We start from the raw sequence: 27927 nt of genomic DNA, 5'->3' as shown, positions 1-27927 counted from the left end.
AAGCCCCTGCATTGGGTCTGACTTCCAGGAGAAAGTGAGGATTAATATATATTTTAGAAAAAAAACCTACAGCAGCCCAGAGAAGCTTAACTGCACAATGACTGAAACACACACTGGTTCACAATATTTATTACAATCTATTGCTTTAGATAAACCTGCTGTATGGTTAGTAAACGAAAACCACATTATAAGAACCAACAAAAAAATTTACAGCACAAACCGCATCTCTGTAAAAGGTATGCAATGGAGGTGAACAGAGGCACAACCTTAACCATGTAAGAGCACAATGAAGATCCTCATATGTGAGTACAGCTCTCCTGGTAGCAGATAATGAAGGTAAATAAAAATCAGACTAGCAGTACTAAATAAGATAGGTAAAAATCATAACAATATTGTTACATCTGTATACAAAGAATAAAGGGCCTTTTTAAATACCCTTCTTTCATTCCCAATGACCTGTAAACACAACTCTCCCAAACCATCTTCCCTCCGTACCTGAACTAGTATATAAAGATCTATACAGAATGTGCAAATCCAATATAAGTACTTTTAGGCTCTCTTCTTCAAATAGAAGAAATACAAGGTTAAAAACATTAACACCACAGAGTCCCTCTACCCAGCCTCTGCAGAAAGACATCAGTAGCAATACTGCCCAAGACATCCAAGTACACAAGTAGCAAAACACGGAACCAAGAATTCGGTAAGAATGCATGGCATATGAGCAATCTATGAACAAACACAAAGAAAGAGTTATCAAGGGAAACTATTAATACTGGCAAATGAAAGTGAATTAGGACTCTTGTCAGCCTACAGCAGATCTGTTCTTAAAAAACATGTAACAATGGCTTAAATAAACCTATAATGTTAACTAAGATCCAATCACACCTTAGGCAGACAGGCTTTATTCGTCTACTTGTTTGTTAAGAGGCGATATCTGGTAGTTACATGCCATGCTCCATACTATTTAATAATTACATATTTATAAGTACTGCTAGACCAGGATGATGAGAGTCAAATAGCCACTCTGTTGGGTTATTTGCTACTGCTGCCTTTTCATTACCACTGCACAGATTCTTTCTGCACTGATCAAACATTTTAATATCCCTCATACCAATCTGCTATAAAGTAAAGTTTGTGGAAAAATAAGTTAGACAAAAATATTACAGCGTACAAGGAGTATGGTACAATCTAGTTCTTGTAGTTAAGACTTCTGGCCCAAGAGTAACTAAGAACAGTACCAGCCTGAGCAGAACACAGTTCTAGACCATTTAAAATAGAGATGCTGAAATAGTCTGGATTTTACTTCCATGCTGGAAAGTGAACCAGAGACCAAAGAACTTATATACACAAATCTCAAGTGTAGTCTAGAAGCTTAAGTAATAACTACAGTTCACTCCCTTCAGAAGTTGCTTTACAGGGTGTTCTTTGCTTTTTGGTATGCGTGCAGATGTGAACTTCTTCGAATAGTCTCCGAGCTTCCACTCATGCTAAGAGTGAACGTATTCAGTGCAAACAACACACAAGTTAATTCAATTTACAGCTCAATCTAAAGTAAAAAGAAAAAAAATGCTTACTAGTGGTATCTACTGTTTACCCGACTATCTCCTGTGGAACTTCTTATCAGAAGGTCAGGTGATAACACTGAATATCAATAAAAAGATTCCTTTGGCCAGCATTTCAACATTCCCATTACTGAGATGAAAGTAAAATTGTATTTATATTCTAGGTCTAGAAATAGGCACAGAAGCCTTCTCTATGCCAAATACCTGGTGATCTCCATGCAACACTGATACAGCTGCAAAGACTTTAAAGGAATTTTTTTTTTTTTTAAGAACTATTTACATACAAGGCCAAATCACAACATTGCCACCCTAAGGAGGTAAGTTTTATAGTAAAACTTGACTTGTGATGAACGCCCAGCAGTTGTCTAACAACTCATTCGCAAGGTTGGAGTGCAATACAAAACTCACTACAAAAATCAGTTTCTATTCTTCATCTGCATACCGAGAGGTTCAGTGTAGTTGCTAGCACTATAACATGGTTAAAGTAATTTTCTAGTAAGTCAATATTGCCAGATAGGTGCAGTCAGTCCACGGATACAAACTACTTCCATCCAGTATAAGTGAACCTAGCAACAAGCCTCAAAAAATTTCAGAGGCTTCAACTTCTTAAGTCAGTCCTGAATTCCATATGTAAGTTGGGATTATTGACCTCAATAAGGTCAGGTGTCCAACGTGTTGACTTCTTTGGAGCAGAAGTAATGCACAACTATTGCATTAGGGTATCGAGCAAATGCACTGTAAAGAAACAGAACACAAAAATCAGCTGTCAATACAGTTTTCCCTATTCAAAAAAGAACATCCAAGTTATGTCAGAATCAGAAAAAGATGCTTATACCAAAGTGACACTTTCTTGTTTAAATTACAGCCTGAATACATTCTTGAGAAAACCAGACAAAAGAATTCTATGGATTTTGTATGAGTTTTGTTTTTAAACAATACCACCTATTTTCATTTCCATAGGCACACTTTACTTAGAAGTCACTGGTAACCAGTTAAAGACTGGGTAACATGCTGACACGCTTGCCCTTCAAAACCTTGTTGAACTTAACACCATTAGAAAAATTCTAGACAACCAAAACAACACTGCATATGCAAATTTAAATTCTGATGCTACATGCTAAACACTAACACCAAAAAATTGAATATGCATAGCAATAAGTATAGCTAGACCCGTGTTCATTAAAATGTTTTGGAAAATGAACCCTTCCTTATAATTGTGAATGCTACCGATACCTCAGAAGGGTTCACATCAAGAGAAACAATGAATAAGCTAGTGGCCAGTGGCATTTCACTGGAGTTCAAATAAGAAAGAGTGCAAATAAAATTTGCATTCCATACTAACCCATAATTACCTACTAGGAATGGTAGAAGAAAAGTTATTGGCATCCAAGTTCAAATGAATTAGTTCTACTTTTAGATGTCCTAAGATAATTAGGCTACAAAATGTAAATCAGCCAGGGAACCACAAAGCCATCAGATATAGAAAACTATTACACATCTATCTTAGTTTGAGATTCTTTATATCATCCTTCTTAATTCTAGTTAAGGAGCAGGTAGTAGGCAGTGTTCTTAGTGTACCAGATAAATATTCGATGCAGTTTCCCAAGCCTTAAAGGTATATGCTCTCTCACCTGTTACCTATCTTCTTTTTACATACAGTGCACACCTTCTCCTCTGTAATAATGCACTTCACTTGCTGATGCAAGATCCGCTCCTCCTGGACCTAAAAATTGGGAAAGAAAAAAAAAGGTCAAAAAGCAATGCCACACCACGGCTTTCTTCTAGTCCAGTGAAACTGAAAACCCACAACGCTTAACTTTCAGTGGCTGTATCTACACTAGCACACAAAAGAAGTGGGTCTGTAGAGCAGAGCAGGTGGTATCTAACACCCAACAACTACACGAATTGTAGAATTTTACTCTCCACTAGTCTGCGCCATGGACTAAGGCATTCTAAGGAGTGTTCAGTTGAACTATTGAAGTGCATCATCTGGTTTAGTTTATTTATCCAGTCCATGCTCTGTGAGATCATCCTGAAACACACACCAGAGCACAGGGAGGCCAGAGACTCACAGCAAAGGCACACATCTCATCCGAACTAACGTGAATCTACTCACCATCTCCTGAAAAGGGGACAATCTACTTGATGCACATCTACTAATTTCAGGTGCACTACAGCACCATCTAGAGGATGCACATTCTGTATAAGTAACAGGTAATTTAAACATTGAACATTTGCTTTAAAACACCATACCAGTAAGTGACACGTGGTGGGTACTTACCCTCAGAAACTCTGCATGGAGAAGATTCTTGAGTACTTGATTAAATCTTTTCTTCTGAGCGTTTTCTTCAAGGACTTTCTCTAAGAAGATTCGAATCTCACTAATCTGTGTATTTGCTGGGAGTAGGTTTATCGCCTGGAGCAAAATATACTTATTTAGGAAAAATTTAAAAGGAATAGAGGAGAAAATAGAGTAGAAATTCACACATTTAGCTTGACACTGTTGCAATCTGTTTGCTTGCCTACTCCAGTACTTTCTGTCACCTCCTGCCAACAGTACAAACTGAGTATTTACCAGGTCTTTCTTACCTTGGTGGTATCCAGTTTGCTGTGATGTAGTTCCAAAACCTGCAGAGCAGCCTGCAGATTGGCTTGAGGCTCCAGCACTTCCATCTTGATTGGTCCCAGGCAATGAACACTAGGTGGGGAGAGATACATCCGGAGCAGTGACAGATAGACCTGTTGTACACAAAAGGAAAGTTCTGAAATGACTGCACACACCCACAATTGACGGTGCTGGTAGAACCCAGCAATGGTACTAGTAAGTTGTAGCCATGCCACTCAAAATATTGAAGTGCTAATTTAAACAGCTCTTCTCTTACAACAACAAAAACTGAAAAGTACCAATGATGTTCAAGGCCTTTTAAGACTTGCATGCTACACTAAAGTTTTATATTAAAAGTAGTTTTAATCACACCACTTTCATTTATCTTGCATAACTCATTTATAATCTTTGGAAACCAACACCTCATTGCTTTTTATCATTAACTTTTCTGTAGATGTATGTGGAATACACACACAGTATTTTGTCTTCTGAATTTCACTGGAACTTTAGCTACAGAATATATGCTCAACTCCAGTGATACAGTAACATTCTCAACAAAAAACAAATTCAAAATAAAAATTAAAAAATAAATCATCCAGTAATTCCTAAATTCCAAGAGCTTATACATAGGTTCCTGTCCACCTACAGAAACCCTGAAAAAGTCTATACAGAACTAAACTTTTAAAGTCCCTAACATGGTATGAATAGTCTAATACATCCTTACTGAAAAGGAATACTGCAAAGACGAAGCTACTTACATCTTTGTTGCCGTCTCTGTTTCTGTCATAATGTTTATGGCAGTAGCTAGAACAGAGAAGAATCAAGTGAAATGCAGGGACAGTTTTGGAACCTAAAGAATCAGTCCACAGAAATTAACATGCTTTGATTACTGAAGCCATCCAAGTTAAGTGACCATACATCCGACTGATCGATTAATCACGGTGCACAACAAAATTACAGCATTTACTCTGCATTACAATGCTGAGAAAAGGGAGGTTTTATGCAAGTCTCCCATTTCCAATCAACTTAAAAACCTTTCATGCAGAAGCTAAATTTAATTCAGCTGTGTAAAAAAAGGGAGGAAAAAAGATGTCTCAAATCAACACATCATCATAGCAAAAAAAAAAGTGTACATATATGTAATTATTCTGCCTGAACCACAAAAAGAAAGTGCTCATTAGTACACACTGTTAGAGGACATTCAACTCTGGTATGCAGGCATTTACTGCAACTAGCTTTAAAAGAAGCTATGTTGAACAGGCCCCAATGTTCAGATATGCCTGACAGCATCAGTTAATTCTATTTCCACTTAAGTACCTTAGTTTCAGTCAGAAAGTTCCCTAACAGGATACATCTAGCAAAATGCTGTATCTTTAGTAGAGAGAATTCTGCTAACTGAAGGAGCTTAACTTTGCCTCTGGGCTAGTGAATGTCTCTCCAAAGAGAAAGGAAGCAAAACAACATACGAAGTTCACAAGCTAAGGACAGCTGGAAATGAAGAACTCACTGATGACAGTCATATTGGTCTAAAGTGTAATGACAGAAGAGCATGAAAAGGTAAACCTCAAGGGGACAGCATCATCATCTGTAACAAAGAGATACCTGGAAGAGCCTAAAAGTCAAGAAAATATGGAAACCCAGAAGATCCTGAAGGCTTACATCATTCACACTCCACATACAGCAACATTTCACTACACATCCTATCCATAGGGCAGTGAACAAACTAAGTCTTGCAAAAAAAAATAATTCCTTACTTTTCAGCCATGTTGGTGTCCTTCAAAATATGAACATAAATAAACAAGGCTTGCTCATGCTTTCCCATACGACCCAAGAGCAGAGCGCGTTCTTCTAGGAGACCTAGCGATAGCATGAAGGATTAGTCAATAGCTACACAGAGAAATGACAACATAAGCTCCATTAGTGACCAGACTAACAGAAGAAACTATAAACTGTAGTCTGAGCATGGGTTAAAGTGTTACTGAGACTAGTGTGAAGTAGACTTACAGTCTCAGTGTAATTTTTATGAATTCTTAAGTAACCTTAAGAAAAAACAAACTTCAGATCTGTTGAGCAATTCAGCATCAAAAAGTTAGGCTAAATACTTAAGTGATGGGAGACACCACAAGATCTTAGGGCAACAGTTACAGGAATCCTGCAGAGACTGGTAAACCCAACTATGCCAGCAAAACCAGAGTTAGTATACACACCAGTGGCTTACAACTATAGATATAGTCGTCTTCTCTGTTTCTAGTTACCACGATTCTACAGTAAGTGAGGAGGTTTTGCTGTACAATGCAATAAGCTAGGGTTTAATTAACCTATAGAAATTGAACTCACCATCAAAGGGGAAGTCACTAATTAGTCGACTAGGTTCATACCAGCTAGACTTCTCCAGAAAAAGTAGAAGCTTTTTCCGGTAATCCCCCAAGTCTCCTCCTTCCTCCCCAGCAGGGACTGGAGTTTTATCTTCATGGAAGAAAACAACATAAGCTGTAGTATTACAACTATTCCCCTAAATTAGTACACAGGAGATAAACAAACAAATCATTATGAGAGGGAACCAAATGCTGATGAAACTGTTACACGGGCTGGTGCACCTGCCAACTTACTTCAGCTTCCTAAAACACATCAAATGGCTGGTTAAACAACAGACTCATTTATTCAAGACCCTTGTGTACCCTTAACATGCAAAATTCAAGGACCAGTAGCTGCCATTCCACTTAATCATACAGAAAGTGTCACTTGGTCCCTTAAAATCTCTAGGGAGGCAATAAACTAGACTTCCCTACAAACCCACAACTTCTGTTGTTCCAGTTCCTTTATCACTTGGAATACCTTCTTCTGGATGTGAACAGGGAAGGCTTACAGCAATACACTGTGAAGGGTTCCCTGTGCTGTCCCATGCCCCTGGCCTTCCCACCAGAAAAGGCTAAACATACCTGCAGGGAAAGAGTTGAGATATTCTTTCATTAAGCCCTGCACTTTCTCACAGTACAGCTGGATCAGACAGTTGTGAAAGTCTGCACCAGTTTCTTCCCAGACATGAATGATGTGTTCCTGTAAATACATGTTCAGGTTCAGTTATAGACACTTCCTCTGGGAAGTAATTTGTTATAAGCAAGCAACAGTTCCATGCTTGCCTTTACCAAGCTTGACTTCAGGATTTTATATATTTTAATCTTTGCACAACTTCCGGCAAAGCTAGCATTGTCTGAAACAGCATCAGGCTCCAAGGCCTGGAGAACTAAAGCCTTACAGGTAACATGTTATATTGAATGTAATGCAATAATAAGAGAGTGAGTTCTTACCAGATAAGGAATAGTCAAGCTTTTAAAGTTTTCTATCAAGAAACTGAGCACTTTATCTCGTGGCAAAGCTTCCACTTCAGGGAGATCTTCTGTAAATATCTGTTAAACAAAATTTACAGAATGGCAATTTTTTTTTTTAAATTTAACTGCCACAGTGTATTTTCTCTGAGGTACTGAAGCCCAGCATATCATCACATATGTCCAAAGAGTAAACACAAGAAGTATAAAAAAAAAATCTGAGCATCTTAGAAGCTATCTTTCATATGAAGGCATTAACATACATCCTCACTTCTGCCTTAGCTAACATTCCTCTTTTACAGTGCCCAACACCTCCCAAATACAGGGAGTCACTTCTGTATCAAAGAGGAAAAGGAAAATAAGAAAGGCAAATTAACATTTGGCATTTAAATACTCAATCAGGCTCTTTTACAAAAAGCATGACATCAACAACAGTAAACATTGTATCAAAGGTTCCTAGCTACTTATTACAAGGTAAGATATTCCAAGAATGGAAAAACATAAGAAAAACTGAAAGGCTGTCATGCTCTATCTACTGCTAATCTTACTACAGTATTGAACATAAAAAAAAAAATTATATATTTAATTGGATTTAGCATTAATACATGGCTTTTTACATTGAGGTCTCCAAATTCCATGCACCGCACTAAAAATCTCAATGGTAAGGTGCCCATTTCAACCACACCTACCTTCAGTCCATCTTCAGGAAAATCTCTTAGCACCCAGACAGAGTAGGAAAATACCAAGTGCAAGTTCTCTGTGCCTGGAATAGAAAAAGCAGCAGCGCTCAATGTTAAAACCCTAAAGCTCTATCTATTCATAACACAAGCAGATGCTTTCAGAGCCAGCAAAGCTTAATTTACAGGAAGAATGCAGTTTGCTCAAGTCAAGCAAATCATACATTCCAGGCTAAAGTCACAATTTCATTACTTCACAAACATGATTTCAAAGAGAAACAAAAATTAACTCAAATACTAAGTGTCGCCAAACAAACAATTCAAACCAAAACCAAGCTCAGTTGTCTTTATCACATCCCAAAAGTCTTCCCTTACGATTTGTTTTTATTAGGGTAGAAAAAGTACTATACTTTTTACTTGTGTAATTTCCTTCAGTCCATTTCCAGCCTGCCATTCTAATGGCTTCTATAGCAAATGGTCAAATACTTAATAACAAGTAGTAAAGCATCATAGTACTGAAGTAACTGGCATAGAAACTACATCACAGGTAATAACTTCTCAGCTTTTTAAGATAATTTAGGACCTTTAGGATTTATTTTAAAAAATAATTTCATTTGGACAGTTTGATTCAAAGTTTATAAAACAAGTCAGGAAAGCATGACTTTCCCCTCACCCTCCTGATCAGAACCACGGAGGCATTCACTGCCTGAACAATGCAACCACACAAATATACAAGAAACAGAAACCTACATCAACCCTATAAAAAGGCAGCCATTGTTTGCTTTTCCTCATCCCACAATATCATCAGAAGTAAACTGCTTGTTTTAAATATTTGAAACAAGCAGCACCTTCATAGTAGCAGTATTTTAAAAAACAGAAGATGAGCGCTATGAAGTAAAACAACTAAAATAGGCACCGGAAGAGCCAGTTTCAAAGTTTCAGAAACAAAACGGTGACTTGGCAAATGGCATTACGGTCATGGGTCTGATTTTCGCTGAACTTCAATTAACTTTCTGAATTAACAGGGCACTGTATGGTAATGGGTTTGCCAGCCTCCCCTGAGAAAATTTAAGTAAAGGACAGAACAAGTCATGGGAGTAAGTTCTCATGTAGAGCAAGAGACAGAGAAGAGAAAGTCTAACTCCTTATAAACAAGTGTGAGATTAATTAGAATAGCTCCTTTCCACAGCGCCAATCAAGTTGCCTTTGCTGAAATCACGATCAAATCAAACGTGAAGTTACAACCTCAAAACACTCAAAATGGCAGAAGGAGAGGAGGAACTCATCAAGTAACTACCAAGCTTATAGATAAGAATACTAAAAAGCCACCATCACATCACATGACAAAACAGCACAACTGGTTCTGTCAGCACGTAACATTCAGCTGCATGGGGATTTACACAGAAGGTCACAGGCAAGAATGTTTTGTACTACCAGAATTAAAGCACACACTGAATTTCTGAACTTTCTCAGCAACAAATCCCAAATGAAATATGAGCTATAATGGGAAGAAGTTCTGTATAACACTATTTTAACAGATAAAGAATTGCGTAATACAGAAAACTATCTACCATCCAATCAAATATAATTCTCCTGTGCCTGCCTCTGCACAGATAAAGTATATTTTTGATGGGCATGGCCAATCACAGAATTAACAGTATTTGCTTTGATGCAATAAGTACTTACTCTGCTGACATATGGCAAGTATCAAATCCAAATCAGTAATACATACTTGATGACTTAAAAGACCACAGCTACAAGCCTGGAGAATTTTTTCTATACTTACCCAAGAACTATTTAAGAACACTTCATTAAATGCCCAAAAACATTTAGACAAGAGATGACTAAAGAAGAGTTTCTACTTCACTCAGAATGTGAGCAAAAGCAACTAAAAATCCATCCCACATAATTAAAATTTTAAAAAATATTACTACTTAGATTAGAAGCTAGTAACTACAAAAGCCTTACCAAAGGAGGGGGGGCAGAGGGAAAAATCTGTAGAAACCCCACAGTGTGAAATGCTTTTATCATCTTATTTAAGTGACTCCCAGAAGTTATACCTATCAATTAATCAAGGCAGAACGGGCAGCGCAGATAAAAGCCCCACACACAGAGTGTTACATTTCTGCTATTTACCTGGGGGGGAAAATCAAGAGACACTAGTGTAAAACATTCCTTTTATTAGCTATAGTTAACTTTCTAGGTTGTTTCCACTGTGTTACATTACTCTGAAGTGAACAGACCCAAATATCCTTTATCAGTTTGAAAAAGCTGAGCAATAAGCATCCTGAAAACTGATTTTCAGGAGGTCCCGAAACAGAGAAGCTCCAGAGGTCTAAAAGAAATTTAGCAAGCTGCCAATATTTTAGAAGAGTATTCCAGACAACTTGGATAATTATAGGTCTTAAGCATCAATCTCAGGTAAAACAAATGAACAGCTGAAATTCATCTTGGTTGGCATATGTATCAAGATGACAGAATTATTTTTTAAATATTAGAAGTTTGTCTTATAAAGCTGTATGCTGAATATAACATGCCTACACTTCTCTAAGAGCAAACATTATCAAATGACACCAATGAATAAGAAGTATAAGAGAGACATGGCACAAACATTACTTAAACTGACACTGAGACCTTTCCCATATTATCATTGAAGAAACATGTTGCTAACAGAAGCCAGCAGTACTTAAAAGCAGCAATTATGGGGGGGGGGGATCCAACTTTGTCAACAGTGTAAGACTAGGAGATGAACAAAGGTATTTCCCTCAAACTACTCACTCCTAAACTAGTGTCATACTTTAAAAGAGTCATGCATTTAGAAATAAATAATATTACTGGATGGGAGGAGACTGTTCTCAAAAGTAGCAAAAACAAAAAAGGACTTGGGAGTTCACAATGAACAGTGAACAAAGCAAGTTCCTACCATGATGCTGTGACCAGCAACTACAACTGCCGGTCATTATCTATATCTATCTAAACACAGAAAACAAAAACTTCATATAGGATTCTTCATCTCAGGAAAGATACAAGCCCCAGCAAATGGAAGGTAGACTTTCTTTTTGTCAGTGATGGTAAATCATTGCTGGAAGAAAATTCAAAATAGTACGGCACATTTCCTACCAATGGAAACTTTTATCAGAAATAAGGAATGTTTTCCACTAAGATACGTTTCAACAAGATGCTTGTGAACTAATCCTTGCAGTTTGCATTATGCAAGAAACCAGATGAGATGACAAGGAGGCCCTTTAGCTCAATAGTCTCTAGAAAGTTGCTGAACAGTAGAATAACAGCTAAGCCCAACAAGGGTAACAACTTCACAAAAACAAAGCTCTCCTTCACACTCACCCAAATGCTGCAGATACTGCACTGTTCTCTCATGACCCTTCAAAGGTGAGTTGGCTTTCTTTGACTGATCCACCAGTACCTGTAATGCTTTCAGAAGAACAAAAAGGTTCATTACTTTGTAACCACAAGTATCATTCGAACTTGAACCACAAAAAAATGCATTTTTCCTGTTCTGCTACCAGAGACAAAACGGATTTGTTTTGAACACAGACCAAACGGGTAACAGGAACACAGACCGATTTAATCGCAAGACAGACCCAGAAACAGTCTCAGAATACTGCCTGCTCACTGAAAACAAGTTAAAACTCAACACTAGAAATACATGCTCCTATCCCTTCTCCTCTCCCTGCTGCAACCTTATACCTACCTTTCTCATGCAGACCTTTCTTCTCATACAGTATTATCAGCTCACTGTATTTGTGTGCCTTCTTTAGTACATGCTCACTCTCCTCGATATGGCAGTGATTGTTCTCCAGACGTAGCAATGGTGCCACCAGTGCTACGTTTGTCTGCAAGCAAAAAGGGAGCACTTAAACATACTTCTAACGTGTATCTCCTAAGCTTATAGTGCAAAACAGGAGTTGGGAAAGAAAAAAAAAAGCCTTATAGCATAAGAAATAACAGTTTAACATCTCAGAGCAACGTCCATCTTCATTTCCATAATTTGTTAGGAGAGAAAGAAAAGAAAACAATCTATCAGAGCTATTCCCCTTCAAGAAGTGAGGTCAGCTTTGAAAAACATTGTTGACAGCAAAGATCATACTCTCCTGCATTTAACAGTACAAGGCAACATGAGAAGCATTCATTAGAACTTCAAAACACAGGCACAGCCACCTTCTTTAGACAAAGGCAGCAACCAGAAACAGACACATCAGCTTTATTCCACAAAACTAGTTCCTGAGCAGTGAGCAAACTAGCCAACGCCAAAGTTTCACAGATCGTTTTTAGACCAAAGAGAGATGGTTGTGTGCGAATTTCTGAAGTAGCTCCTTATCCTCCTCCTTAAATGTTTCAGCCTGAAATTCCAACAGAGCTTGCGTAGTAAAGGAAAGGCCTCTAGGTCAGGCAGAAACTCACATGGAGGTAACACTTCAACAGGGTGGTATCAATGATTTGTAGCAGCTTCTTTTTGGATTTGATCGTGGGTGTTCCTTCCATGAGGGGTGAGGTACTGGATTGATGGTCAGAATCATTTAGCTTCTTCACCAGCTGACTTCTTTTCTGCAGGACAAATGAAATTTTAACAGGCAAAGACCATGGATTTCTCCATCCTACCTCAGCAAATATAACCCACCCAGTAAAAAGGCTAAATTAAACTAATTTAATAACTTGTTTTAATCAATTCCTATTTTTATTGTTACTAACTATTCAACACACCACTTTTCCAATTACATTCAGCTCTATACATTTGTTTTGCAAATTTACAGTTTTGCAAGGTGTCCAGAGTCTTGATAAAATAGTCACAAGGAAACTATTAACCTGAACAAAGACATTTTAGAGAAGTCAAGAGACATTTAGAACATTTGGAAAACAACTTAGGTTTTGAACTACTAGGCACAAAAACTATCCTCCTTCAGACACAAACTTCCTTAGAGTCTAGTAAGAATGGCAACAGAACAATTCAGATTCCAGTTACAACAAAATAAAGAGGAGAGGAAGTTACAGTACCCGCTCCCTCCTGTTCTACCTTTCAAAGCATGCTTTTGACCTGTCTCCTGGATAAAGCACCCTCCACAATAGTCACCAAACAAAACCAAAACATCAAGAGCTTAAGTCTTCTTCAGAAGGCTATTCAAAATTAAATACTGGAATCATACTCAGATCCAGTCCATAAGTAAATTTTGTCCAGTCCTCACAAAAGTCACATGGGCTGTCTCCTACATATCTGTGGGGCACCTCATGTCTGCCAGTTCCCCTGCTGTCTCAGCAGCTGCTGCCGTAGTTTCCAACCACGAAGATCGCCAATTAAGGCTAGCACAACAGAGCTGGAGTAGGTGGCATACTGTTTCCTGCACAAACTTAAACAACAAAGTATGCTAAAACTGAATAACCCTGCTCTAGAAACAGATATAGGAGCACTCACTTGAGTTAGGTAGTCTATCAGAGCTAAATGTGCCTTCTCCAGCTCTGCCCCAGAGAGCCCTGGCAGGGGGTTGGGATACTGCAGCTGTTTCCTGTAATCTGTGGGCAGGAGGTCAGGATACAGACCCATCACATGAGTGGGATCTAAGCAAAAAATAACTAGTATTAGTAACCATTCATAACATTATTTTTTGCAATCTCTTAAATGTATGTAACCTTTGACCAAGTTTAGCTTTCCAATAGAGCTGTCTGTAGTCAACTTGTATGTCCACAAGGTTCCAGATAACAAAATTTGCTTATTACAGAAAAGAAGCTAAAACAAAGCAAAAAAAGCAAGAGAAAGCAAGTCCAAGGACAAGAAGTTCCAACCTGTGTGCTTGGCACACCTGGAGGACAAGTCATTATTATAATCCTCTTACTGCTCTTCTTGCAGAATCCCAGCATTATCAACTCTGACAGTAGGACAGGATTTCTAGGAACAAGCAATATTTAAGAGAAGACTTGCTGTGCTTCTGAAACAGGAACTGAAGAGCACCATCTGTAACTAATGAACACCTGTTTTGATGGAGTTTAAGCAAATTCAAAACTACTGCCCTCTAATTTAAGCTCAAAGTATTTTGAGTTCTCAGTCCTTTTCTCTCATTGTAGCTTTCCAAAGTAAACACGATGTTAAGAGCCATCAAAACAAGTAAAAGTTCTAAGTTTAAATGCACAAGGGATGTGCTGTCACCAATAAAAGAATCTCAGTCTTAAGCACTATTCTATGGTACGGTCCAGTCTTCAGGTGTTCTTCTAGTATGAATCAGCGGAATAGCATCAGAGACTATTTTGACTTCCAAAACCACAGAGAAGTTTCCCGGTTTCAGTAGCTTGGTCCATTAAACAGGAAACAGGGTTAAGGGTCCTCAGTTTGGTTTGAGTCCCAGGATTTAGCAAATCTGCAGATGTTCCTTATTTTTCACTCCAATCTACAAGCAGGCTTTTAGCAGCTGCTGAAACCCCCAATTTCAAGGGTCTGTGTACATCCTATAAAATAGCCTACAATACAAATATAGCCTGCACAAAGGGCAAATTCATGATTTAACTTAACTCAGTGACTGAAGTTAATTAAGTACTATAACCAGCTTCACCGAAAAGGCTAAATAGCTGCTCATTTGCCATTCACAGGGGACTGGTCTGCACAAGACACCACTATTCTAAAACAAAAACAAACCAGAAAACAAACAGACTATTGTGTGGGGTTTTTTGTGAGCTTCATTTCATTCCTCCTACCCTAGGTATCTCAATGCCAACCCAAGCATTTACCTGTACCAAGCTTGGCAAAAACTTGCATGGATTCATCAAAGCGCTTCTGGCAGAAGAGGTTGAAGGCATAGAGGTTCTTTATGTGATGAATTTGTTGTCGCTTCTCACTATCTGAATCATCTTTCATTTCCTACACACATACAAATTAAGAAGCATTAAAAACTCTTGGGCATCCTAAATGAGAAGGATACACTCTACAGAAGTAACAGGAGTGTTATGCTTTGGATAGAGTAAGAAGAAAAAAAATAAAAGATAGTCTTCCAGAGTGGACACCTCTGATGGTGATTCTCAGATGCTACACTTATTGTGTCATTAAGATAACCTGGAAGATTTGAAAGCTACCTCTAGTTATCGATATACTCGGTCTATCACAACAACTATCTCTTCACACATTTGCTTTTTCAAATCTTTTTTTGGAAACCAGAAAAATCCTAAAACGGCAAGAGCGATATAATTAAACATACTGTTTCAGCATCTTTAAGAAATTATTATGTTTCAGGAGTTATGTGGAATACCACTACAAAAAAAACAAACCCACTAGTCATTTGACAAAACAAAGCACACAACTCCAAGCAAAACTGTTTACAAGCACTCTGAAGACTGTGAAGTCCAACTGACTTCAAAGTCTAAAAGAAGATAACCCATTAAACAGTTAAGAGAGATAATCTTTCACATACAAGATATCTCAAAATCTAAACCACAATAGATCAATATGGAGAAACAGCAGCACAAAACTAAAAAAGTTAAGAAAGGCTAGAGTTTACTACTTGGTGCAAAGTGGACAGTAGGAAGGTTAAACTCTCCAGACTAGCTACAGTCAAGCAGAAGGCAAACATCCTTTTGTGTACTTCTGCACAAGTGCCTTTGCTGCAAACCCAAAGGTTTTTGAGTACTTACTGCCAACTGCAAAGCCAACTCAAACTGCTTGTCCTGCAGAAGCTGCTGGATCTGTGTGGCTATGGACACCGGAATGAGCCGCCAAACAAAATGATTACTTGCCACATATATAATATTTGTGCTGTAAAGAAGACAAAAAGGTCAGTTACAAAGTTCCAGCACTGAGAAAGGAGCAGTATCCTATTTGAAAAAAACAATCCTAGTTAACACACACGGATCAAACAGATACAAGGGCAACTTGAGCAATATTGCAATGCAGGAAGGGTAATAACGTTATCTCCAGTTATCAGAAATTCCCAAAGACACTTAACTCCACCATTTACTCCTCAAGTTATGGCTTCCACCTATTTGTTCATAAAAAACAACAGACTGCTTCAATGCTACTTCTTAGGCCGAGGGAGTTAGAAAAGCTCTTCCTCTCTCAGTTTGATTTCAGAGTGCTACCACACCCCCAGACAGACCAACAAAAGCAATAATCAGTTAACACTCCATACCCTCCAGAAGTGATGAAGCGTGGCCTCTGCAGCTCGATACTCTGTACCAGTAGCCGGGGTTCAAAAGTGCGGATCTCTACATACCGTGGCAGAACAGCAATGATGTAGGGAGGCTGGTGTTCTATTAGTGAAATAAGTGAAAAATAAGTTGATTATTATCAAGTATTCCTTGAAACAAGCCATGACTTAAAGTAAGGCTTCTCTTCAATATTTTTCTTCTCTTGAAATGCATCCCTTCTTTGCTTATTAAAAACAAAACTCAATGCCCAACACTGACAGCAATTTGCTAATAGACTACCACCAGGCTTTTTGGTCATCTTTTAACATAAGGAACTTGTGTGGCACTCAGGTGCCCAGCAGAACTACAGTGCTTTAACACACAACCTTCCGTTTCAAATCTTGTACCTTTATAAGAGATATGCAGTATGCCTATTTTCTGAGGAGGAGATAGGCATACAGGCTAGAAGCAAAGAAGGGGAAGAAACAAAAATAAACACACTAAACCTTCCACGCTCAAAGTACAACTTGAAATACTTTAGAAACTGTCACACTCCAAATCCAACTAGTTTCTAAATACTGGGAACATAACAATTTTGTCATATACAAAGGAGTAAAGAAGCAAATTTTTAAAAATGACTGCTAATTCTCACCCATGGCTATAGGAATATCTGTCCAATTCAAGGCACATTTCTGAGTACAGATTCCTTCTTCATTGAGCACAACTGTTAGATCATCTTGGCCAACCGCAACTTTTCCATCTGCTACAGGAGCTACTAATGGTTCCAGCTGCTTCCCTGTGGGAAACAGTTCTTTGATAGATCCTTTTCCATCCACCTAGGATAATAATAATAAAAAAAAAAGCCTGTTTTTCAAAATAACATTTCAAAGCTGCATAAGAACAAAGCCAAAAATCCCCTAGGGGGATTTACAACCCAGACTAACTATTAACAGGACAAATGCAATTTTAAAGTCTAGCAATAACATTTTCTGCATATCATCATTTATATTACTTATACATCACTTGGAAATAAAGAATACTTTTGTGTCTGAGATTATGTATTCCTGTTACCGTAACAGTAGCTGGGCACATAGTTCATACAGATTTATAAAATGCATAGCACAGTAGCAACATCAGTTAAAGTGTCCAAACAGTTCTTGGTGCAACCACAGGATTTCATTTAGGCCAAAACTTTAACATGGTTTTATTCTGGTATGACTGAGTGTTGCCAAAGAAAAACAAACTAAAAGCCAAGGAACCTGCCTAGCCTTTTCCCCTGACCTAGCCACTCATTCTTGGGGCCACATGCTGTCCAGGGAACTAAACCCACCCCCCCACCCCCCAAAAAAAAAAAATCCAAAGAGCTATTTCATGAGCTGATCTAACAACTCACTGCCACCAAAATGGAGAATCCTTCTCCTCCAACTCCAGCTACATGTTCTTGCTGCTTCCCTTGCATTACAGCTCAAGCATTCTTATAAATCAACATCTAGCCAGCAGAAAACGCCACCATAAAAACCACGTATATTTTTTCTGCCTATTTAGTGAAATGAAGCCATTCAAGGATGGGTCAGTCAAGCACCGGAGCCAACCCAAAGCAGACACTTGGACAGCAAGTCTCACTCTGGTTGCTTGAGCAGCTGCACAACTACTCATATCAATATAATGGCAGGAATCAACATTTAGGAGAGCGCTGCAGAAAGGCATCACTTCTTTCATGAGCAGTATTAGTTTGAAGTGACTGTAAAAATTACTGTGCAGTTTTCCTGTCGACTACAGATCAATCTTGTCACCCGTGTACATACACATATGTATGTTTGGTGCACCTCATCTTCATCTCATTTTCCTATATCATCAGCAGAAGCTAATTGTAAAGGCAGAAAAGAGAATCAAATATAGCTGTCAAATGATGCGTAAGTGGAAACTGCAATACTAAATTAACAACAGTAAGTTTAGAGGCTTTCAAACTGAAACAACTACAGTTCAGAAGAGAATAAAGAAAAAATGGCTAAGCTCCACTGTCTGCCAGGTAAGAAGATATTCTTGGTCTTTTTCCCCTTTTAGAGCTATCTCCTTTGTTAATACATCAAGTAAAATGCAAACTGAGCTTACACAGACTGCTGCCAAATCAAAATACATCTTTTCCAATGCCTTTTTTCTACAAGAGCTTCAGATATTGGTTTCAACAGTGATAAACAGCGTATCACTTCCTGAAAAAATGTAAGTTTAAAAGGACAAACTGCCCTTTCCGAAACCACATATAGTAGAGTACCAGATGCTGGTTTTCATATGTGTCTATTAACTAAATCCTTGAGCACAGGAGCAGCGTCCATAGTGTCTACCGCCATCCAGATCTTCTTAAACACTGTATTCCAAACCCCAGTCTTACCCGTATAAGGTAATAGTCCCTCTTGAAGCCTACACAGATGGAGTTTTCACACCAGGCCATAGACTTGGGTACATCAGGTACACTAAAGTCTCCCTGAGGAAAAAAGGGAAAGCAGGTTAAAATGGCTGTTGCAAGAAAAAAGCAAAGGTCAAATCCAGCAACACAGAGTCTAACAGGCAGCACTGTTGTTGACACCATATTTCTCACCGCACATGACCAACTTCTGGTGGTCAAGGAATGGTAGTATTCAACTAAAAGGCTAGAGTCATGCACAGTGAAGAGGTGTGCTCTGAGTTAGCTGTAACTTCCTAGAAGAGCAGCATAGCTGAAAAATTCTCTGCCCTTTTCCATTGGTTATGTTTATCATTCTGGTATTCACAAGTGCAGTTCTCTGCTTATTGTCAGTAACTACCTTCTGACTTAATAACATACCTGGAAAACTTTGGGTAGAAGTGGACCCACTGCCATAGTGTTATTGTTAGGTATATATTTACAGAGGCTGCACACTAATACATTTCACTGACTTACAAACGTAGTACAACCAGAATGTTAAAATACAGAACACAGTCCTTGATTTAATTTATGACACTGTATTAACATCATTGTTATTTGAACTGTGTATTTTCATTTTCATTTGCTGCTTCATTGTTAAATGACTGCAGAACCAACTGGAGTTGATGTTCTGAAAGCTAGCAGTGCCTCTGAGTAATAAGGACAAGCAGTAAAGAGCAACCACACTCTCTGTTGAGGCATGCTAGACTACAGAAATAACATAACTCACCTGTAGTTCATGGAACTCTCTGTCCTTCCAAAAATAAAGTTGGAGCTTCTTCCGCACAGCCACGCACATTCTCAGCACCTCTTCCCCTGTATCTGACTGCTGTGAAAATAGAAAGGCCTAATTCATAGGCACTCGTAAACTATGAGGCAAGTAAGATAAATATAAGGCCAAAAGAATCCTCTGTCTGAAGCAAAGCTGTCAGCTGAAGAGCAGCTTTGTTCATCTATGTCAGAATGGCATTCCCTAAACAAGGAAGCACAGAGAGAAGGGGAGTAGGATACTTAAAAATGAACTTTGGCAGGGATTGTGACACCAAGGAAATAAAAAAAGAAAAAAGCACCAAAGACAGACATACACACAAACAGAAGATAAGTAGAGAGCTATCAGCTCAGCCCTGAAGACTAGGATAAATAGTTTGAACTCTATGCAGTATAGGAAATGGAACACCACAAAGAATGTGTTATACTGACAGATAAAAACATTAATAGCTGTTTCACATTCTAGCCTATTGGAAAAGTTTTCTGACAAGTAACACTAGCAAAGCTAAGTGCCTGTACAGACAAAAAAGGCGCTTTGGAATGACCACATTTAAAGATGCTTTGAAGGACATTACTAGTTTTAACACCTAGAAAACCCTGTGTACTTACTAAAAAATATTTAACACTAAGGTCCCATGCGGCAAAGAGTTAAAAAGTGATGAAGAGCACTAAGCCATCTCTTCTGGTTATGATTAAGGTTTCTGAATGATATGGGTAAGCTGAAATACTTAGTGAAGGGAAGCACTATGAGCTAATACACTGGCAATTTAAGAGAAGGAAACAAATTTTATAATGAAGAGAATCTTTCAAAAAAGACAACAGTCAAAGTTACTACAGGATAAAAATGCCTTGAAGTTTTATATCAGGAGGTTAAAGGCTACACCACAACAGGCACAGGAAGGTATCTTACAAAGCACAGGAAGAAAACTAAGGTGACTATATTAAAAATTGTTGCCTTATGCAAAGCTTCTACATTCAGTAGGTACTAATTTTAAAAAGCACTAGTACCCGAGCAACTTGCACATAACACAAAATTAACAAACCTAATCTATACAGAAACAAAAAAAAGTCATCCTTGTTACAAACAGTAAGGATATCTGTACTGTTGTGTTCCTCCTCTTACCTGAAGATCACAAGTGAAGAGAGATGCACCTTTTGCCTTGGAAACTGTAGTGATTTGTTGAAATGTCAACAGGTCATGGACATAAATGTTATTTTCTGTTTTAAACAAAATTCCAATTATTATTCAATATTTAATACATTTAGAGTCCATTGCTAATTCAAATAAGTTATCACATTTTATGTTTACATAAAAAAGGAGAACTTGTGAAACTAAGAGCTGCAAGAAAGGAAAAGGAATGTTTTCCCAAAAGCTGAAAAGCGCTAAGGCACATACAAATACAAGACAATAACTGCAGAAAAGATGACTAACACCAGTGTTGGTAAAATTACATGAAGGAACTGAGAACAGGTGCTAACCAAGCAGAGGAAGTGGGAGCAGAAGGGACAGCAAGCAGGCCAGAGCAGAGCAAGTTCATGATGGAAGATTGCATGAACAAAGACCATTTTGAACTGGCTCCTGAAATTAGTAGAAAGTGAATGGTTGCAAATGGAGGGTGCTGTGGTCAAGTTTTTGTACGCACGAGGACGCAGGCAGCAGAAATCTACACATGCTGGAGTCGGAAGAGCCGGGACTTGGAGATCATAAAGAAGCGAGTAGCAATATAAGCAAAAAAAAGACATAGGAAGATCATAAGGTTAAACAAATACAGCCAGAGACAAGCAAACTTAGATCTTCCACAAGATGGTAAAAGATCGCCATCTGCATATAAACTGAATTTGATTTGACACATCAACAGTAAGTTTCATACATCAAACAAGTTTGAACAGAAATTTTAGCTCCTATCATACTGTGCACACACATACACATATGTATATATGTGTTTATACACATGCCAATACAGACAAAGCATATATATACACATGTACATATATACACACACGCTTTAGTGCATGTATGTATTTTTTCATTTTTAATCACAAAACTTAGCATTAATACTTTGTTCTCCAAGCTGGCTTACGACAAGCAAAGCTGCTTCTCAATCTATGCTGCATAATGCTTCCTCTGCAAAGTGAAAAAGCCTAAATCCTACACAATGACTTTTCAACAACTCTACTACTATGCAGGTGTGTGGAAAGGGTGCCACATTCAGCCAAGTAACTGCATCAGAAGAGCTCACTGAATATTACATTTTCTTCACTTACCTAATAGACTGACCAGAATTTTAAACTGAGAAACAACATGAATCTGAAAGAAAGAATTCTATTAGTGATGCCGTTCATAAACTAAACCTCTGAACAAGGCTTAATTATAGATAGTCTAAGAAAATAGATCTTAGATACTCTCAAAATAATGAAAACGGCAATGCAGCTATCTATGCACAACCCTCCTCCAGCTATTGCAACCCCCTTCACTTACACTCAGTTTTTACAAGCTAGCACATAGAGCTTGCAACCTAAGCTGGTAAAAAAAAGCTACAATATGTATCACTAGTAATGTGGTACATTACTAGTACAGACATACTTCTAAAGGATATGCAGAGTGCTGCTGAAAGAGGCTGCATAATCTTGAAGTGCTTTCCTGAGTATCAATATAATCAATGAGAAAAAGTTCTAAATAATGAAACAGTAGTAAGAATGACAGCAGATAATCAGTTACTTTAGTTCTACATTCCAAATAAGAGGAATTACATTCACATTCCTATCGCATTTTATCCAAGAGTCAAATTATATATTACAGTCTGTTGGTGTATTACCATCTTTTTTTACAAATATTCTCAGTCAGAGCAGCTGAATATTTACTGTGAACAGCAGCATTTCCATAAAAGCCAAAAATAAACCTGGAAGTTCCAATTCCTAGCTTTCTGCTTTAGCAACCAAACTGAACTTACATCTGTTATGTGGGCAAAACCATCAGGCTGTGCCACCTCTAGAAGAATCTATAGTTTTGGGGAAATTTTTTGTTAAGCTTAGCAGAGATTCCAGAAGTACATTTGATATTTCATTTCTTGGCTGAAAACACTGGAAAACCGTTCCACGTCAAGAAGATGGTATTTCCTACCTGCTGAATCTTTTTTGAGAAGTTCTTGTTGGATTTCTCTAGTGTCACTTCAAACCTATTGCAACCTACCAGAAAGATTTGAAAGAGTATGTAAACTGAAGTTGCCCTTAAATTTATGGTTGAATATATCTTACACTAAATAGATTACAAAGAATTATGAAAGAAAACTTGGCCACTTAACACTAGAATGACTCTTCTAACATGGCTGTGCTATTTTTTACTTAATAGCTAAATGCATCAGGTGGTCTTCTACATAGGTGAAAATATAAATTACACTTCTTGTACCCACTCAAGGACCTCATCAATAGTTACATTTTTGCCTTGCTGAAATTTTAGATTACAAGAATTATATTTAAGTATTTTGAAACCCAGAGATACAGATACCCATTAAATCCACACCAATCAAATATCAGCAATTTAAATTGCTAGAGAGCACATCACTGCAAGTAGACAAGGAATAAACACTACACCACAAGGGTTTAAAAGGAGTTTTAGGGATAAAGACTTACAGACACTTTCTGATGACATAACCTCTCCTGGCATTGATGCAAAAAAGGGGGAGAAATTTACCACGTGAGATAAGGCACTAGCAACTCAAGACTATCATGTTCTGATTGGAACAGATGGCCTACAAGTTTCAGAAAAAGCAAGCTTATTTCAGTCTCTAGAATCCAAGTAGCTACACATGAACATCTTCCCAAAAGCTGATGAACCTGGAAACACGTTTGGTTTTTTCCTTTCCTGTCCCACACTACACTACATTTCTGTGTTCAATAACATCAGTTTCTACATAATAGCAGACAATACGAAATACAAATCTGTTTAGTGAAAGTCAATTTTAACTAAACATAGAATAGCTCTATTGGTGGCATATCCAGATTAGACTATGAACACTTATGACTGTCAAAGAGGCAAGGAAAAGTGCAAATACATGACAGAACTGGTTAGGAGGGATCCCTCTTCTCCATCCCTTGATGTTCGTGGACCCACTGAATAAAGTTGCTCTTTCACTAATCCAGTCCTTCTTTAACAGAAGGCAAACATCAAACCTCTAGGAACTAGCACACTGTGCTGCTTTTGCATGTTTTTGTGTGCTGTATTCACAAAAAATACACTTACTTACTGTAAATTCAAGCATACGGAGACCTCATATAAAACCTACTTAAAACAGAAAAAAGGCTAATGCTACTTGCTGTCTTTCTTGCACATCTGACAAATGGTATGTACACTTTCACCAAAGATTCCATACAAATATTCATTAAACTCTAAGTAGGAAAAAATCAGCAATTAATCATACTTGCGTTAACATCGCTACAACCTCTTAAAATAAAAATAATGTAATCAACTTTTTGTGCCATTCTTAAAATCAACTTACCTATGTCTTTCTTGATCCTGTAAAGAAGAAGATGCCCTTGTTTGGTACCAACAAGGAGCCATTCCTCTGCAAAGACGAAGGAGAAAAACAGTCTAATTAGTTTCACCAAAGACTGCCCTTCCTAGCCAAGTCACACTTATCAGAACACTTGGAAACTTGTTTCTAATGCCAAAGAGGACTTTCTGTGGTGACTACATGCATGTCTCCTACCATCTCTCTGGTGGAAGTGCACAGAAGCAGCTTTCATTCTCAGTAGATGAGAGATCAAGATCAAGAAGTAAAACAGAGAGTACAGCCTAGATATCACATCCCACTTGTTCGTACAAAGCTAAAGAATCAAACCATTGCATGTTTTGTGCAATCAAGAGAAGCAATAAACTATTTTAAAGACATTACTATCTCCCAGAGAGGAACAATGCTACATAACGTGAAGAGCTGTCAGGAAGAAAAACAAGGAATTCTATGTGGGTTTGTTTGCTTGGGGTTTTTTGTAATAATCAAGTTTTTATAAGAACTATTTGAAATAGCTATGTCCGGAACGAGAGCATCAGCTTTGTTTAAACAGCAACCGAATTGCTTGGATGACCAACAGTTACTTAAGACTTACAGAAGAGAGCACTCTTTTATAGAAACTCTATGGCAGAGTTTCAGACTCTTCCTATTTACAGCATTTATAGTATACAAAAGGCACAGAATCTTTACTGGGTCATGAAATACGACTGAAATTCTTCCTCCTTGCTGAAGATCATATAGGAAAAAAGCAAACACAAATACTTCTTTTTACATCTAGTTCTCCCTCATTAGGAAAGATAAAATCTCATTTCCTGCAAGACCTTTCTTCCACTATTTGACAGAAAAGTTGTAAAGACAGAAATACATCTCTCGTTAAACAACCATACTGTCATAGGCTTGTGGGTTTAGGCTTTCTTCTACTCCAGCAAAATAAGTGTTTTCAAAGAGATAAAAGCCTCTACACACGAATAAGCTATCTTCACATCTTCTCTACCACACAACTCTGACATAAACAGCCTATGTTTAAATATGGCAGTACTATTCAGGTTACAATTCTGTTCTTAAGACACATTAAAGGGGTCACAATTCCACTGTGTCTGGAGTTTAGTTTCTAATTACCACTTTTGTGCTGTGGTAGTACCTCTGATGGAAACTGCTGAAGCAGTCGGAAAAGCTTTATCAAGCCTTATCATTACGACAGTCAATGCAATCACCTGACCAAAACCCTGACTGACAAGTATGACCCAAAAATACAGCCTACTATATATACCACTAACACATGCAAACAGACTCTAAACCTAGGACTTGGACATACCACTGGCCTTCCAAGACAAATTTTAGCCAAAACACAGGGAATGCTTTTTAGCAAGAAAATAGCAGACCCACGGTTACAGCACTGGAAACTGGGCGGGCAGGGCTGCGAGCGGCAGGCGACCGCCGGCACCCCCGCGGGCGGAGCTCGGCCCCGGCAGCCCCCCTGCCGCGGGCACGGAAGCCCACGCAACGAGCCAAAACACGGGGAAACGCTCCGGCGCTGCCCGCACGCCCACGCCTGCGAGGCGGCAGGGCCACCGGCCGCTCCACAGCCGCCTCGGGTACAGCCGGCCGGGGGCCGAGCGACGCAGTCACCCCTACCGCAGCCCACCGCAGGGGAGAGCGTCCCGGCCGTCCGGGATAGCGGAGGGGAGCGGCCCGGGCTGCGGGGCGGTAGCGCCGCGGCCCCCCCGGCTCACCCCAGGCCGCCAGGCAGTCGATCTGCAGCGGCAGCTTCTCCAAGATGGGCACATGCTCGAAGGCGTCGTGCATGGCGGCGGCTCCTCCACGCCCGCTGCCACAGCGCCCGCCGACTGGGGAGAGGCAGCGCCGCGGGAGGCTCCCCCCTGCGCGGCGGCAGCGGGGCGGCGCGGGGAAACAGCCCCGACGGAAGGGCCTCCACGGCCGCCGGCCCACAGCTCCCCACCCTTCCCGGCAGACCCCGCGCCCGCCCCGCCGCTTCCGGGCTAAGGCTCCGCCCCCACGCCGCGGCCCCGCCCCCATGCTGTCCCCGCCCTCGCCTCGCCCCCTCAGCGCCCCGAGGGAGGGCGGGCGGGCGGGCGAGCGAGCGACGCCCTGGCAGCCCTGAGAGTCCTGTCAGGGGCCGGGGCGGCTCCGCGCCAGGCACGCAGCACGCCGCCCCAGCGCTGTTCCCACGCCGGCAGCCTGCAAAACAAGCCCTCTGCCCGCCGACATCGAGCAACCCGTCCCAGCTCCTGGGGAGTCGGGCACTGACGGGAAACGCGGGGCGGCACGGCCAGCGCAAACGGCCGCCGGGGTGGGGGAAGGAAGGCAGTGCCTGTCCCTGAGGGGCCTTTCGTCGCCCTGACATAACACTTGTGCATCTTCATAAAGCCTGATGCAGGATAGACTGTAAGAGACTGGTTTTTTCTTCCCACGATAACGTCAGAGGCATCAGGTTGCCATTTGCTAATATAAAACCTAGCAGGTAGAAAAGTCACCCTGTATACAAAGACAAAAATCGACAAGCATAACATAGGGAAATCACATGAGAACAGCAAAACCTCCCTTGCAAGTAAACGTCTATTTTTGGAGGTCTGAAATTTTACTTTAATTAACTTACCCTATGAACTTAGTGAAGTTGACACTCCAGAAGGAAATCTTAACTTGGTACCTTGTCCCTTCCAGAATAGGCCGTGGCTGAATTCACATTGGCCAGGGAGAGGCACAACATTCACCACCACTGACCTAGAAGCTAAACTAAACTTAAAAACACTAAACCAAACTTAACAAAAAAAAAAAAAAAAGGCACATAGTGCTAAGTTCTGTGAGCACCTTCATCAACAGAGACCACTGTTGCAGAAAACAGACTGAGAACGCTCTGTGCTGGGAGATCAGAGCACAGGAGCAGGAGAACAAGCGCAGTACTCTTGCATCCAACTTCTTCCCTGCTCAGGAATGAAACCTGGCTAAGCATGAAATCATGGTAAATCATGTGCCCTTTGCAGATACCAGAACTGCAAATTGCCAACAGGGTTAGAGCCGAGGCATGTATCTGGCCTCCTTGACCTAGGATTCGTACAAAAAGGAGAGGGATATAGCGCAATTCAGTGAAAGGAAATGTGAATTTCATTAACACTGGGTAATAATGACTTCACATGCAAATGGCTGTAATCCATTTTTACCAGAGTGCAAATCACGTGTGAGGCATTGGCCTCTTTAGGTTTTAAAAACAGCATACTTTTCCTTTAGCATACAACATAAAATGCCATATAAAGTGAACAGAAGGATAAAAAAAGCCCACAAACTCACACACCCCTACATCTGCAGAATAAGACAAACGTACCCTTCCCTACCTCAGGTCTTATGATCCTGACTCACTGGGTGCCTATCAAGCCTGTTGTATTTGTTTACCATGCCATGTGATGATCTCTTACTACTCAGTCCGTCCTTCCAAGCTCCTAGCAGGAACATCTTGTCACCCTAATGAAAAGCTGATCAACATCATCATCATCTTCACTATTACTTTGTTCTCAGTTTTCTGCATGGCACACACATGCTACAACAATTCATCAGTAATATCGCAGCTACTTCTCAGAAATAAATCTACACACACAGAACTCATCAGGCAGAAGAACTCTAAAAAACTCCCTCTATTTGAATTTTTGGCAGACTTCTTTTTTTCTGCAAGTACAGCATTCTCTCAATTAGAAACAGCTTGTTGAAGATGTTCAAAGTCAGCAGCCAAATTTCCTAAAGAAAATTCAGCTTCTACACACCATTCTACTCACTAAAAACTGATGCAGATCTCAGACCTTCGTTTTCTCCCTCCTGTTCACCAAGTCTTCAGAGTAGTCTCTACACTTTGTTTTAAAATTACAATACCTGTTTTCAAAGAATGGGTATAAATTTGAATTAAGCCTTCC

General features: G+C 39.4%; 1 protein-coding gene across 4 annotated transcripts; it reads right to left on the bottom strand.

Annotated features, from left to right (window-relative positions):
* Positions 1-113: 113 nt before the first annotated feature.
* Positions 114-25972, bottom strand: VPS39 (VPS39 subunit of HOPS complex). Of its 4 annotated transcripts, XM_075754403.1 has the most exons (26): positions 25741-25972; positions 23996-24061; positions 23130-23156; positions 22621-22685; positions 21765-21807; positions 20623-20717; positions 19462-19560; positions 18681-18773; positions 16944-17127; positions 16294-16414; positions 15800-15920; positions 14903-15032; positions 13599-13741; positions 12593-12736; positions 11883-12024; positions 11516-11602; positions 8183-8256; positions 7476-7574; positions 7107-7224; positions 6505-6633; positions 5922-6024; positions 4926-4971; positions 4152-4301; positions 3844-3978; positions 3194-3285; positions 114-2297 (listed from the first exon to the last, which is right to left on the bottom strand). In XM_075754403.1, exons 1-26 carry the CDS (start codon positions 25811-25813, stop codon positions 2222-2224), a joined length of 2655 nt encoding a protein of 884 aa, XP_075610518.1. In that variant the 5' UTR covers positions 25814-25972; the 3' UTR covers positions 114-2221. The 4 variants fall into 4 exon arrangements, with proteins under 4 accessions (XP_075610518.1, XP_075610515.1, XP_075610517.1 ...); XM_075754400.1 differs by lacking the exon at positions 23130-23156 and having other exon boundaries at positions 25741-25969; XM_075754402.1 differs by lacking the exons at positions 22621-22685; positions 23130-23156 and having other exon boundaries at positions 1939-2297; positions 25741-25920.
* Between the last annotated feature and the right edge of the window lie 1955 nt (positions 25973-27927).

The sequence above is a fragment of the Balearica regulorum genome, chromosome 5, assembly GCF_011004875.1.
Source record: "Balearica regulorum gibbericeps isolate bBalReg1 chromosome 5, bBalReg1.pri, whole genome shotgun sequence".
Classification (NCBI taxonomy): Eukaryota; Metazoa; Chordata; class Aves; order Gruiformes; family Gruidae; genus Balearica; species Balearica regulorum.
This window is presented reverse-complemented; position numbering and strand designations above follow the sequence as displayed.